Source organism: Rutidosis leptorrhynchoides, chromosome 1 (genome assembly GCF_046630445.1).
Source record: "Rutidosis leptorrhynchoides isolate AG116_Rl617_1_P2 chromosome 1, CSIRO_AGI_Rlap_v1, whole genome shotgun sequence".
Lineage (NCBI taxonomy): Eukaryota > Viridiplantae > Streptophyta > Magnoliopsida > Asterales > Asteraceae > Rutidosis > Rutidosis leptorrhynchoides.
Window position 1 is genome coordinate 553390116 of NC_092333.1, and position 16153 is coordinate 553406268.

At 35.0% G+C, this 16153-nt stretch overlaps 1 protein-coding gene across 1 annotated transcript; it reads right to left on the reverse strand.

Moving 5' to 3' along the window:
* Window positions 1-706: 706 nt before the first annotated feature.
* Window positions 707-4079, reverse strand: LOC139879941 (cyclin-dependent kinase inhibitor 4). The gene is made up of 3 exons (XM_071865454.1): window positions 3581-4079; window positions 1292-1495; window positions 707-1144 (listed from the first exon to the last, which is right to left on the reverse strand). Exons 1-3 carry the CDS (start codon window positions 3958-3960, stop codon window positions 1075-1077), a joined length of 654 nt encoding a protein of 217 aa, XP_071721555.1. The 5' UTR covers window positions 3961-4079; the 3' UTR covers window positions 707-1074.
* Window positions 4080-16153: the final 12074 nt, after the last annotated feature.

The following is a 16153-nucleotide window of genomic DNA, read 5'->3' on the forward strand; positions in this document are numbered from 1 at the left end:
TTACTAACAGAGAAATTTTCAAATTAACTGACATACAAACCGCAATTTTACTTATAGAATTAAGAGTTTGTATAGAAACAGATAATTAAGTAGAAAGTAAACAAGTCCTAAGGTACTGGTTTTATAAGGCAAAACCCATTATGAGCTTATACTTGATATGAGTGAAGATAACAAAAATATGAAGCATGCCGCTTTTCAATAATTATTAACCCTTACAAACTAAAACACATAGCCAAATGTGTAGTTTTAAAACACATGGCCAAATGTGTAGTTTTAATTATTTTCAGTTGTAGTTTTGTCTTTGCGTTCACACTACAATAGATCCCTCAACTTCAGCTCAATTTACACAATAACCCCTAAAGTTTACACTTTTTCAAGGGTAGAAAGTGTAAACATATAATTTTATTAAAATAAAAGAAACTAATTCCCCCGAATTTATAACGGACCCTATCTTCTCGCTCGGTGCGAGTTAAATTTTTTCGAGACTACCGTTAAACTCGAAAAAGTCTCACGAACCCAACGGGACTAACTATACGCGAAACAGACACTTTTTAAAAAACGCTTAACACAACGACAGCCCGTATCTTTCTGTTCGTCGCAAGTTAAATTTTTCCGACAGCACCGTTACACTCGAAATTTTTTTTTTAACAAAACGAAACTAACTACGTTCGAAACGGACACTTTTTAAAAACGCTTAAGACAACGACATCTAAAACGGCGCTTAAGACATGAGCCGTTTTCGCATCTGTAAATACACAACGCTACGTTAAATATGAATACATAAGCCGAAAGCCCCCGCCGCATCGCGCGGGCCGGATCCGGACTAGTTAACATGAATTTTAGTAATTATTTATGACTTGCAGATCTAAAGAAAGGTAAAAGCATTTTTTCCCTTCCTATTCTACCCTAAATATGTAAGTGTGTAATTCATTAGCTCTGTTATCTTAATGAGATCAGTAGATTACACAACTATTTGTTTGCACTTTACACTCTGACAAAGTTCATTAATCCTACTTTCTTATCTTCAAGTTGAGAAGTTGATGCTATCCTGCAATGATGTATATTCAATGCCATCTAGGGTTGTACCATCACCCATTCGTAACGCCCTTGAAGAGGCTTTTCACTGACGATATCGAAGTTGTACCTGCATCAATTATCACAAATGAGTATCCAAAAGAAACATACTCGTATTATTATGGTAACCACGGTATCCGATGATTGGTCAAATAGGTCGGAATCCAAAGTCAAACATGCTTAGAAGAATGAAAGTTAGGGGCTTAGGGTAACGTACTTTTTAGTAAAACGTCGTTGCTGCTCGAGTGCATGACGAGCAAAAAACCCCTCGATCTCCTGTGCCGAAGGCATAATTCTCTGCATTGAATTCTGAATATTCTGGTTAGAAGCATGTCGGTTTGTAGGCCTCGTACAAGAACCAGGGGTGCTGCTAGCATTCGAGTCCTTAATAAAGCTACAAGGTGTGCTTTCCCTGGTGCTCCTATATCATTGATGTAATTAGCATACAATTATACAATTACTTAGAAAAAGAAGAAAGCATCATAAACGTGATTAAATACATTTTTAAATATATATCTTTTGAAAAGTAATTCTTTAGGTACAAAGAAAATTGTAAAGTGACTTGCTTAGAATTCAAAAACAAACTTATCTAAGCCAGGGACCCCACTAAAAAGATGCCTTGGATATGTATGTATAGTTAGCAGGATAAAAACAAACAATATCAGACCCAATAAAAAAATAACTTTTTAAAATAATGATAGTGGAAGTGAAAGCTTTCAATCCTTTTCTTGCTCAATTGTTTGAGTGATGCTCAATTGTTTGAGTGATATTCATTGGCAGATGCTAAAAAAGACAGTCAGCAAATTATTGATCAATTTATGTGGCCAGCAAATATTGATAAAATCTAAACTAGGAAGCACAAATGGTCAACATGTGATGTGCACAGAAGTGGATTTATAAATTTTTTTTAAAGTTCACCAGCAAATTCAAACTAGGATGCTACAAAATTTCAACTTTTTAACAGTGCATATATTTAAAGTTGTTGCCTTGATATAGCAAAACATGCTAATTCAGACCAATAGTAACAATGTTGGTTTCAACTACAGCAAAATCTCACCACCCATGTCTCGCAAGTTTTAGTAAGCATGATAAACAATTAAAATGGACCAACTAGAACACTTTGGTCAATATAGTTTTTTAAATTTTACAGTAAAAATCAAGTCACTATACCTTGAACCGTATAATAAAACTTGTGTCATGTCAGCAATAATTGTTCAAGAGTGTACCACTTATTTGGTCAGTCAGTATGCAAATAAAAATTCTGCTACACCGTTTGACAAAAAAAACTACCATGATTAAATCATTTAAGATAAATTGACAAATCACATTACAAATGGAAAACTTTAAAAGATAAGTCATTAACAGTTAACAAGCACACTAAAACATATCATAGCGGAATCTAGCACAACCATGAGTCACACAAACAAATAATAGAACTAGCGCACATATAACTCTAATATTATTAACATGCACTTATGTGAAAGAATGAGTGTGTGACACAAAAAAAAAAATCTTAATGGACAATCATGGAAAAATAGAAACCAAGATATATGACAAATAATAAACTGACAAATCAGATTGTACTATTGTAGTTGGTTTATTGTTACAAAGTAAAATACTTGTACTTATTTTGCACAACCCATCCTTTGGCTAAACGTGTATATACAAATATAACGAATGTCTTTATTTTTTACATTAAAATGTGCTCATTATCTAATATAAAGACTTTATTTATATTGTTTTTGTCATTTTGATTTCTGTTTGCAGCAAAAACTCAACAATTTCAAAATCTTATAGCTCAGTTTAAGATGGTACCCCTCATGATGATGTAATGAAATGTAAATGAATAGACTTTAGCATATGAAAACAAGAAAGCATTATCAACAATCTGGTAGCCACCAGGACTTCCAATGAAGCAAGAAGTCACGGGTTCGATTCCCTTCAAGGCAAATACCTTGAGGCGAGCTCCATTTAGTCCATTTAGTGACTGATTGACTAGAGGATGCTTTGCCTGGTAGCGGTGGAGGCCTGGCTTGCCGTTTACCCGGGGTTTACCAACTAGAGGGGAGCCATTATGGCTTGTCGCTAGGGGTTCCTCGTAAAAAAAAAAAAAAAAAACTACTATACTAAATTGACACCCACCAAAGATAAAGACAATAAAGAGCCCTATAAATAATCACAAAACAATCAACCAATATTGACTAAAAAGTGCCCAAATTCCACCTGATCAAGTTATAACGCACGAATTAGTATATTAGTATAAAATATAATTATAAATATAAATATAAATATTATAAATATAAAATAAAAGCACAAGTGAAAAAGAAAAGGAAATTTTTTAGCAGTATCAAAACTTTAAAGTACCTGTAAAAAATAACCCATTTCATAAAATGAAAAAAACATTTTTTTAAAACGAAAAAAAAAAAAAAAAAAAAAAGAAAAGAGCATTGGTGTAAATACATATGTAAAATAAATTACAAAAATCTGTGGAAAAAAAAAATTATACCTTTCTCTGCCATCAAAGTCAAAATTATTTTCTCCAAAAGAAGCCTGATCGGTACCAAAATCACAATAAGCCTCTGTTTCTTCTTCATCCTTCGATTTAATTTGGGATTTAGTTAAGCTAGGGTTAGGGTTTCGTTGCTTACAGCATGTTAATTGTTGCAGCGGTGGCTTTTCCAGTTTACGGCTGCGAAGCTGGAGGTACGACAGCTCATGTTGTTGCTCCGGCGGCGGTACGGCGGAGGTGTTGTTGATTTTTGAAGCTTGTGATTTTTGTAAGGCTAGGGTTTTGGCTCGCGTTCGAACGCCCAGAGAGGATTGTGAGACGTCCATAAGTGCTACGACGTCTCCGGTTAATTTTGATTTCCTCATGTATTTCCCCATATATGCTCAATTTGAAGATGTAATTTAATTTGATTTTAGGGAATTAGAGTTTATGGAATTTAGAATGAAATGTTTGAAGTGAAGGTTTTGGGTTTTGGAGAGAGAGAGAAAAGGGGGAAAATGAGAGGGAAATATTTGTTTGTATGAAAATAAGAGTTGGTAGGTATAAAGAAGAACGGCAATTTTGTTGTATTTTGTATTGTTTACTTGAGCACAAAAATAAGCTTCCATGATTAAAAAGTTTAGTATCAAGAATCAAGATAAATAATTAGACACTTTCTCCCTCTATTAATTATCTTCAAAAATAAATTTTTTTAAAATGCAAGAATTTTATGTATAAAACAATTAACGAGAAATTAGAAAATATACGAATACAACTTAAGAAAAATGACCTAACAAAAATCTACACGACACGAATTCAACACTAACAACACACGACAAATTAACTCAAAACAATCATACATGAGACTCGATGACAACTTCAACGAAACAACACTTCAAATAATTTTATTACATTCAAAATATGTTGAACGATATTGCCTTTCAAAAAAAAAAAAAAAAAATACGTTGAACGATTTCTAATTTTATCTTATACTTAAAACGGTTTTGTTATAATGTGTTTCCATGACAAAAGTTAGGAATATTTTTTCTTGAAAAATGGAACAATTTATTAGAGTGAGTGTTTCTTTTTTTTTTTTTTTTTTTTTTTGGCAAAAAAGATGATTGTATTATAAAGTTTTCACAAAATGTGAAAGAATAGAGTTACAACATGAAAAAAGGCTTAAGAGACTAGTCCAATACACAATAAAAACACAAGGACTTATGGGCAAAACCCATGTGCAACCCTTTACAATAAATATGCCAACTATAAGACAAGAAAAATGAAAATGGCAGATCACATCTCTAGCACTTCAAATATTCTGAACACACAAGAGCCCACGGCTGGATCTTCCAACTATAAATTTGAAGGCTTTCCACTTAAAATGCATTAGCCAACCTTTGAAAGACCTCAAACTTCACTTGAACAACTACTATGGGCCAAGCTTTACGAACAACAATAAACACCAAAACATTTCTCGCTAGCCAAAAGAACCAATAAGTAACCGGACCGGTCAATCTCCAAGAATTTTAGCATTACATCCCATCCAAGAAAGCGATCGAGGGAAAAATCGATAAGGGAAGAAGGCATAACCCATGACACGTTCGAACGAAGCCGATCAAATATTGCGGGAACACAAACAAAGAAGCAAAAGATGGTCGATCGACTCAATTAGAACCACACACCAAGCACATTTGTCATCTGACCCTTTACTTGCCTATAGCTCAAAACTTCCTTAACCGGAACCGCCTTGGATCGCTAACCAATGGAAAAGGCGATTTTTGAAGGCACTTGCTAAATCCACACGACTTTTACCCAATCAAACTCTCCATTGCCAATTTTACGGACTAAGAAAATCATATAATTTGCCGGTATCTTGAAGCTTTAAGATATCGCGCCATACACCTTAAGGCTTCCTTTTGTTGACATTTGAAATATTAGAAAGCAAGTTTCCAGGAGGGTAAGCACCAAACTGCTCCATGATACAAGTCTTCCATATATCATTTTGATTGGAATTGATTTTGCTCCACCATTTAATCAAAAAGAGTAAGATTTTTTAACCTTGAACAACTCCAAGGTTTATTCCTTTACATTTGAAAAATTGAAATACGCCTTCCTTTAAAATTATTCCCAAGACCCTTTATGTGGAACAAATAGCAATCTTCATTGCTTGGCTTTCTTCGGGCGTTCGCTACTATCGAACATACCCTCCAAAAAATTCCCAAAAGTCTCTTTTTCTTCCTTATCGTTGATCGAAAATTTGGAATTTAATAACTTACCATATACCTTAATAGGTTTAGGAGTATACCTTAATAGGTTTAGGAGTATAAAGCGTGTGGCTATCTTGTGTGATATGGGTGCAAGATAAAGACAATTAAATGCACTCGAAATTTTAAATTATAACTCAAAAGTCATTAATTATACTCATTTATTTTCAATTATACATCAATATTAGTTATGATTTTGATTATTTAAGAAAATTTATGGTTTTTTAAATACAATTATTATATTATAAGGCATATGCTAGAAACTCAAGTAAAAATACATTTAATGAACATGAAAGTTTTTTTTATTTAAATATGTATTTAATTTAATGTAATATTTAATCTCTTTTTTTCTTTCAAAAACCATGAAATCAAATATAATACAATTTTGGTGGTGCCTAGCACCCCCGCCGGGCTAGAGGTCTCAGGTTCGAGCTTCGTCACCTACAAAGGATATTATTTGAAAGAAATTCCTTGAGGGTGGCCCAAAGGGAAGGTTTTACCGACCCGCTCCGGGACTAAGGTCCGGCCCGCATGCCCCGTATGGGATGGTTTAAGGGTCGGATCCCCTGAGTGTGGTTCGGGTTTCCTGCCCGAACGCGTGTGTGTGTGCAAATGATGACTAGGCTTCGATCCGGACTGATGCAAGCTTGCTGTAAAGACCCGTCCTAATCCATAAGAACGAATACAATAACATATAATTACATCGCGAGGTATTTGACCTCTATATGATACATTTTACAAACATTGCATTCGTTTTAAAAAACAAACTTTCATTACATCGAAAGTTGACAGGCATGCATACCATTTCGTAATATCCATCTATAAATGATCTAATCTGTCATTTACTTAATCATAATCTTTACTGAACTCAACGACTTGAATGCAACGTCTTTTGAAATATGTCATGAATGATTCCAAGTAATATCTTTAAAATGAACTAATGTGAAATGTCCCGTTCATATTGATTATAAACGTTCCATATTAATTGATTTCGTCGCGAGGTTTTGACCTCTATATGAGACGTTTTTCAAAGACTGCATTCATTTTTAAAACAACCATAACCTTTATTTTATCGATAAAGGTTTAAAAAGCATTACGTAGATTATCAAATAATGATAATCTAAAATATACCGTTTACACACGACCATTACATAATGGTTTATAATAAGAATATATTACATCAAAAATAAGTTTCTTGAATGCAGTTTTTACATAATATCATACAAGCATGGACTCCAAATCTTGTCCTTATTTTAGTATGCAACATCGGAAACTCTTAATAATCACCTGAGAATAAACATGCTTTAAACGTCAACAAAAATATTGGTGAGTTATAGGTTTAACCTATATATTATCAAATCATAATAATAGACCACAAGATTTCATATTTCAATATACATCCCATACATAGAGATAAAATTCATTCATATGGTGAACACCTGGTAACCGACATTAACAAGATGCATATAAGAATATCCCCTATCATTCCGGGAAATCCTTCGGACATGATAAAAACGAATTCGAAGTACTAAAGCATCCGGTACTTTGGATGGGTTCGTTAGGCCCAATAGATCTATCTTTAGGATTCGCGTCAATTAGTAGATCGGTTTACTAATTCTTAGGCTACCAAGCAAAAGGGGCATATTCGGCTTCGATCATTCACCCGTATAATGTAGTTTCAATTACTTGTGTCTATTTCATAAAACATTTATAAAACTGCATGTATTCTCATCCCAAAATATTAGATTTTAAAAGTGGGACTATAACTCACTTTCACAGATTTTTACTTCGTCGGGAAGTAAGACTTGGCCACTGGTCGATTCACGAACCTATAACAAATATGTACATATATATCAAAGTATGTTCAAAATATATTTACAACACTTTTAATACATTTTGATGTTTTAAGTTTATTAAGTCAGCTGTCCTCGTTAGTAACCTACAACTAGTTGTCCACAGTTAGATGTACAGAAATAAATCGATATATATTATCTTGAATCAATCCACGACCCAGTGTATACACGTCTCAGGCTAGATCACAACTCAAAGTATATATATTTTTGGAATCAACCTCAACCCTGTATAGCTAACTCCAACATTACTGCATATAGAGTGTCTATGGTTGTTCCAAATAATATATATACATGGGTCGATATGATATGTCAAAACATTTGCATACGTGTCTATGGTATCCCAAGATTACATAATATATTAGAATACATGCATAATACAATATAAGTTAGCTAGGATATGATTTGTATAGAATTGTTAATATTTCCCGTAGCTACAAAAATCAAAAAATATCCAATCTTGTTTTACCCATAACTTCTTCATTTTAAATCCGTTTTGAGTGAATCAAATTGATATGGTTTCATATTGAACTCTATTTTATGAATCTAAACAGAAAAAGTATAGGTTTATTGTCAGAAATATAAGTTACAAGTCGTTTTTGTAAGAGGTAGTCATTTCAGTCGAAAGAACGACGTTTTGATGACCATTTTGAAAAACATACTTCCACTTTGAGTTTAACCATGATTTTTGGATATAGTTTCATGTTCATAAGAAAAATCATTTTCCCAAAAGAACAACTTTTAAATGAAAGTTTATCATAGTTTTTAATTATCAAACCCAAAACAGCCCGCGGTGTTACTACGACGGCGTTTGTCCAGTTTTACTGTGTTTTTCGTGTTTCCAGGTTTTAAATCATTAAGTTAGCATATCATATAGATATAGAACATGTTTTTAGTTGATTTTAAAAGTCAAGTTAGAAGGATTAACTTTTGTTTGTGAACAAGTTTAGAATTAACTAAACTATGTTCTAGTGATTTCAAGTTTAAACCTTCGAATAAGATAGCTTTATATGTATGAATCGAATGATGTTAAGAACATCATTACTACCTCAAGTTTTGTGGATAAACCTACTGGAAAAGAGATAAATGGATCTAGCTTTAAAGGATCTTGGATGGCTTGAAAGTTCTTGAAGTAGAATCATGACACGAAAACAAGTTCAAGTAAGATTTCCACTCGAAATAAGATTGTTATAGTTATATAAATTGAATCAAAGTTTGAATATGAGTATTACCTTGTATTAGAAAGATATCTTACTGTAAATAAGAAAGATTTCTTGAGGTTGGGTGATCACTCTACAAGATTGGAAGTAAGCTAGTAAACTTGGAAGTATTCTTGATTTTATGAAACTAGAACTTGTAGAATTTATGAAGAACACTTAGAACTTGAAGATAGAACTTGAGGGAGATCAATTAGATGAAGAAAATTGAAGAATGAAAGTGTTTGTAGGTGTTTTTGGTCGTTGGTGTATGGATTAGATATAAAGGATATGTAATTTTGTTTTCATGTAAATAAGTCATGAATGATTACTCATATTTTTGTAATTTTATGAGATATTTCATGCTAGTTGCCAAATGATGATTCTCACATGTGTTAGGTGACTCACATGGGCTGCTAAGAGCTGATCATTGGAGTGTATATACCAATAGTACATACATCTAAAAGTTGTGTATTGTACGAGTACGAATACGGGTGCATACGAGTAGAATTGTTGATGAAACTGAACGAGGATGTAATTGTAAGCATTTTTGTTAAGTAGAAGTATTTTGATAAGTGTCTTGAAGTCTTTCAAAAGTGTATGAATATATATTAAAACACTACATGTATATACATTTTAACTGAGTCGTTAAGTCATCGTTAGTCGTTACATGTAAGTGTTGTTTTGAAACCTTTAGGTTAACGATCTTGTTAAATGTTGTTAACCTAATGTTTATAATATCAAATGAGATTTTAAATTATTATATTACAATGATATTATGATGTATGAATATCTCTTAATATGATATATATACATTAAATGTCGTTACAACGATAATCGTTACATATATGTCTCGTTTCAAAATCATTAAGTTAGTAGTCTTGTTTTTACATATGTAGTTCATTATTAATATACTTAATGATATGTTTACTTATCATAATATCATGTTAACTATATATATATATCCATATATATGTCATCATATAGTTTTTACAAGTTTTAACGTTCGTGAATCACCGGTCAACTTGGGTGGTCAATTGTCTATATGAAACCTATTTCAATTAATCAAGTCTTAACAAGTTTGATTGCTTAACATGTTGGAAACACTTAATCATGTAAATAACAATTTCATTTAATATATATATAAACATGGAAAAGTTCGGGTCACTACAGTACCTACCCGTTAAATAAATTTCGTCCCGAAATTTTAAGCAGTTGGAGGTGTTAACGTATCTTCTGGAAATAAATGCGGGTATTTCTTCTTCATCTGATCTTCTCGTTCCCAGGTGAACTCGGGTCCTCTACGAGCATTCCATCGAACCTTAACAATTGGTATCTTGTTTTGCTTAAGTCTTTTAACCTCATGATCCATTATTTCGACGGGTTCTTCGATGAATTGAAGTTTTTCGTTGATTTGGATTTCATCTAACGGAATAGTGAGATCTTCTTTAGCAAAACATTTTTTCAAATTCGAGACGTGGAAAGTGTTATGTACAGCCGCGAGTTGTTGAGGTAACTCAAGTCGGTAAGCTACTGGTCCGACACGATCAATAATCTTGAATGGTCCAATATACCTTGGATTTAATTTCCCTCGTTTACCAAATCGAACAATGCCTTTCCAAGGTGCAAATTTAAGCATGACCATCTCTCCAATTTTAAATTCTATATCTTTTCTTTTAATGTCAGCGTAGCTCTTTTGTCGACTTTGGGCGGTTTTCAACCGTTGTTGAATTTGGATGATCTTCTCGGTAGTTTCTTGTATTATCTCCGGACCCGTAATCTGTCTATCCCCCACTTCACTCCAACAAATCGGAGACCTGCACTTTCTACCATAAAGTGCTTCAAACGGCGCCATCTCAATGCTTGAATGGTAGCTGTTGTTGTAGGAAAATTCTGCTAATGGTAGATGTCGATCCCAACTGTTTCCGAAATCAATAACACATGCTCGTAGCATGTCTTCAAGCGTTTGTATCGTCCTTTTGCTCTGACCATCAGTTTGTGGATGATAGGCAGTACTTATGTCTAGACGAGTTCCTAATGCTTGCTGTAATGTCTGCCAGAATCTTGAAATAAATCTGCCATCCCTATCAGAGATAATGGAGATTGATATTCCATGTCTGGAGATGACTTCCTTCAAATACAGTCGTGATAACTTCTCCATCTTGTCATCTTCTCTTATTGGCAGGAAGTGTGCTGATTTGGTGAGACGATCAACTATTACCCAAATAGTATCAAAACCACTTGCAGTCCTTGGCAATTTAGTGATGAAATTCATGGTAATGTTTTCCCATTTCCATTCCGGGATTTCGGGTTGTTGAAGTAGACCTGATGGTTTCTGATGCTCAGCTTTGACCTTAGAACACGTTAAACATTCTCTTACGTATTTAGCAACATCGGCTTTCATACCCGGCCACCAAAAATGTTTCTTGAGATCCTTGTACATCTTCCCCGTTCCAGGATGTATTGAGTATCTGGTTTTATGAGCTTCTCTAAGTACCATTTCTCTCATATCTCTAAATTTTGGTACCCAAATCCTTTCAGCCCTATACCGGGTTCCGTCTTCCCGAATATTAAGATGCTTCTCCGATCCTTTGGGTATTTCATCCTTTAAATTTTCCTCTTTTAAAACTCCTTGTTGCGCCTCGTTTATTTGAGTAGTAAGGTTATTGTGAATCATTATATTCATAGATTTTACTCGAATGGGTTCTCTGTCCTTCCTGCTCAAGGCGTCGGCTACCACATTTGCCTTCCCCGGGTGGTAACGAATCTCAAAGTCGTAATCATTCAACAATTCAATCCACCTACGCTGCCTCATATTCAGTTGTTTCTGATTAAATATGTGTTGAAGACTTTTGTGGTTGGTATATATAATACTTTTGACCCCATATAAGTAGTGCCTCCAAGTCTTTAATGAAAAAACAACCGCGCCTAATTCCAAATCATGCGTCGTATAATTTTGTTCATGAATCTTCAATTGTCTAGACGCATAAGCAATTACTTTCGTCCGTTGCATTAATACATAACCGAGACCTTGCTTTGAGGCGTCACAATATATCACAAAATCATCATTCCCTTCAGGTAATGACAATATAGGTGCCGTAGTTAACTTTTTCTTCAATAACTGAAACGCTTTCTCTTGTTCATCCTTCCATTCAAATTTCTTCCCTTTATACGTTAATGCAGTCAAGGGTTTTGCTATTCTGAAAAAGTCTTGGATGAACCTTCTGTAGTAACCAGCTAGTCCTAAAAACTGGCGTATGTGTTTCGGAGTTTTCGGAGTTTCCCACTTTTCAACGGTTTCAATTTTTGCTGGATCCACCTGAATACCTTATTTGTTCACTATGTGACTGAGGAATTGAACTTCTTCCAACCAAAATGCATACTTTGAAAACTTAGCATACAATTTTTCTTTCCTTAACAACTCTAGCACTTTTCTCAAGTGTTCTTCGTGCTCTTGATCATTCTTTGAGTAAATAAGTATGTCATCGATGAAAACAATGACAAACTTGTCAAGATATGGCCCACACACTCGGTTCATGAGGTCCATGAACACAGCTGGTGCGTTAGTCAATCCAAATGGCATAACCGTAAACTCGTAATGACCGTAACGCGTCCTAAAAGCAGTCTTTAGAATATCATCCTCCTTCACCCGCATTTGATGATATCCAGAACGTAAATCGATCTTCGAATAAACATACGAGCCTTGTAGTTGATCAAATAAGTAGTTGATTCTCGGTAGTGGGTAGCGGTTCTTGATGGTAAGTTTGTTCAACTCTCGGTAGTCGATACACAACCTGAATGTACCATCTTTCTTCTTGACAAACAAAACAGGAGCTCCCCACGGTGATGTGCTTGGTCGAATGAAACCACGCTCTAAAAGTTCTTGTAATTGGCTCTGAAGTTCCTTCATTTCGCTAGGTGCGAGTCTGTATGGAGCACGAGCTATTGGTGCAGCTCCCGGTACAAGGTCTATTTGAAATTCAACGGATCGGTGTGGAGGTAGTCCCGGTATTTCTTTCGGAAATACATCGGGAAATTCTTTTGCAACAGGAATATCATTGATGTTCTTTTCTTCGGAATTGACTTTCTCGACGTGTGCTAGCACAGCATAGCAACCTTTTCTTATTAGTTTTTGTGCCTTCAGGTTACTAATAAGATTTAACTTTGCGTTGCTCTTTTCTCCGTACACCATTAAGGGTTTTCCTTTTTCTCGTATAATGCGAATTGCATTTTTGTAACAAACGATCTCTGCTTTCACTTCTTTCAACCAGTCCATACCGATTATCACATCAAAACTCCCTAACTCTACTGGTATCAAGTCAATCTTAAATGTTTTGCTAACCAGTTTAATTTCTCGATTCCGACATATATTATCTGCTGAAATTAATTTACCATTTGCTAATTCGAGTAAAAATTTACTATCCAAAGGCGTCAATGGGCAACTTAATTTAGCACAAAATTCTCTACTCATATAGCTTCTATCCGCACCCGAATCAAATAAAACATAAGCAGATTTATCGTCAATAAGAAACGTACCCGTAACAAGCTCCGGGTCTTCCTGTGCTTCTGCCGCATTAATATTGAAAACTCTTCCTCGGCCCTGCCCATTAGTAGTCCCCTGATTCGGGAAATTTCTAATAATGTGGCCCGGTTTTCCACATTTATAACAAACAGCGTTGGTATTACTTGCTCCGACACTATTCGTTTCGGCATTACTTGTTCCGGCATTATTTGCTCCCTTAGTTCTGTTAAACTTTGGTCCATAGACCTCACACTTTGTCGCGCTATGACTATTTCTTTTACACCCGTTGTAAAATGTCGTGCAAAACCCCTGGTGATTTTCTTCACACCTATGACATGGCTGTTTTTGGTTTTTGTTGCCGTTGTTGTTATTGAGGTTGTTGTTGGGATTGTTATTGTTGTTGAAACGGTTATTGTAGTTGTTGTTGTTGTTGGGATGTTTGTTGTAGTTATTGTTAGGATTGCGGTTATTGTTGCGATTGTTGTTGTGGTTGTTGGGATAGTTGTTGCGATTGTGGTTGTAATTGTTATTGTTGTTGTACTGGTGACTCTTGTCACCATTTTCCTCCTACCTCCTCTTGAGTTGTTTCGTGTTGGCTTCTTCGGATGCCTGCTCTTTAATTCTTCCCTCAATCTGATTTATGAGTTTATAAGCCATTCGACTTGCCTTCTGTATAGAAGCGGGCTCGTGTGAACTTACATCTTCTTGAATCCTTACTGGTAACCCTTTTACAAACGCGTCGATCTTCTCTTCTTCATCTTCGAATGCTCCCGGGCACAATAGGCACAACTCTGTGAATCATCTTTCATATGTGGTAACGCCGAACCCTTGTGTTCGTAACTTTCTAAGTTCTGCCTTGAGTTTATTGACTTCGTTTCTAGGACGGTACTGCTCGTTCATCAATTGCTTGAATGCCGACCACGGTAGTGCGTAAGCAGCATTTTGTGCTACCTGTTCAAGATAGGTATTCCACCACGTTAACGCAGTACCTGTGAAGGTATGCGTAGCGTACTTAACTTTGTCCTCTTCAGTACACTTACTTATGGAAAACACCGATTCAACTTTCTCGGTCCACCGTTTCAATCCAATTGGTCCTTCGGTTCCATCAAATTCCAAAGGTTTGCAGGCAGTGAATTCTTTGTAGGTGCATCCTACACGATTTCTTGCGCCATTAGCTGTATTGCTAGATTCAGCGTTATTGTTGGTATGTAGCGCAGCCTGTACTGCGGCTATGTTTGCAGCAAGAAAGGTACTAAATTCCTCTTCGTTCATATTCATGGTGTGTTGAGTAGTCGGTGCCATTTCCTTCAAAATAGACAACTGAATCGAGTTAATCATACAGAATATTAAGAGTAGTCAATAGTATTTCGTAGCATAATATGAACTCATTTATAAAAGCTTTTTCTTCATATTAGTATTTTATAAGTTTAAATTCGGGTACTACCTACCCGTTAAGTTCATACTTATTAGCTAATATACAATTCAACTACTACAATTCCATATGAAAAACTGATTATAATAATATATCACATACAAATATTCTTCAAACTTACAACTTCGCTATATTACATATAACATGAAATATAGTACACTATGATACAGGACAGTTTTGAAGATAAATCTAGTTAATACGCAAGTTGTTCAGCAAAGAAAAAAAAGACACGTAATTCATAAGTCCAGAAACAAGTCATGCATTCTGGTTTTACTAAGACGACTTCCCATCCTTGGTCTTGTGGAAAAGAACCGTTATGACCATTGGCTAGGCAGCATGTTGTAACGTCGTCAAAAGGATGAGGGTTTCGTAATGTCCAACAGCCCCGTAATAATCTAAAAACCTTGTTTCTCACCCCAACTACTGAATCCGTCACTTGTGGGAAGGTTTTATTTAAAAGTTGCAATCCGGTATTCTTTTTCTCACTTTGGTAAGAAGCGAACATCACTAACCCGTAAGCATAACATGCTTCTTTATGTTGCATGTTAGAAGCTCTTTCTAATTCACGAAATCCTATGTTGGGATATGTTGAGTCAAAATAGGTTCTTAACCCGTAGCGTAAAATTGCATTTGGGTTCCCCGCATTTAATGCTTTAAAGAAAACACGGCGTAACTTATGGTCTCCCCAATGTGATATACCCCACCTATCAAAGGAAAGCCTTTTATAAACTAAGGCATTTCCGGAAAGTCTTTCAAATGTTTGACAAGTTAATTTCGCCATAACTAAATGTGCTGGTGAATTCTGACTGACTCTAGACAAGATTTCCTCAATCATATCCTCTGGTAGGTCTTCTAAAATATTCGGTTGTCTACCCTTAACATCCATTTTGTTTTTATACTGTAAAATAGACAAGGATTAGATTCGTAATAACAAACAATACAAGCAATTTTTACATAGAACATAAAAGAACAAGCACACTACAATACATTTATTACACAACATGCTCACACCTCTTTAATCTGAATCACTGGTTTCTTCTTCTTCGGACTTGGTTCTTTTTCCTAATCTTCTAGGGATATATGATGTTCCTCTAATACGAGTCGTCGTTTTCCACATTGGTTTGGAAAAACCTAGTGGTTTAGAGGTTCCCGGGTTATTGTCACGATATTGAAAATACGGGTGTTGACGGTACATATAAAGTTCATCGGGGTCGGAATCAGATTTCTCTATTTTGATGCCTTTTCCCTTATTATTTTCTTTTGCCTCATTAAATTGGGTCGGGGTAATTTCTATAACATCATCAAAATCCTCATCAGGATCCGATTC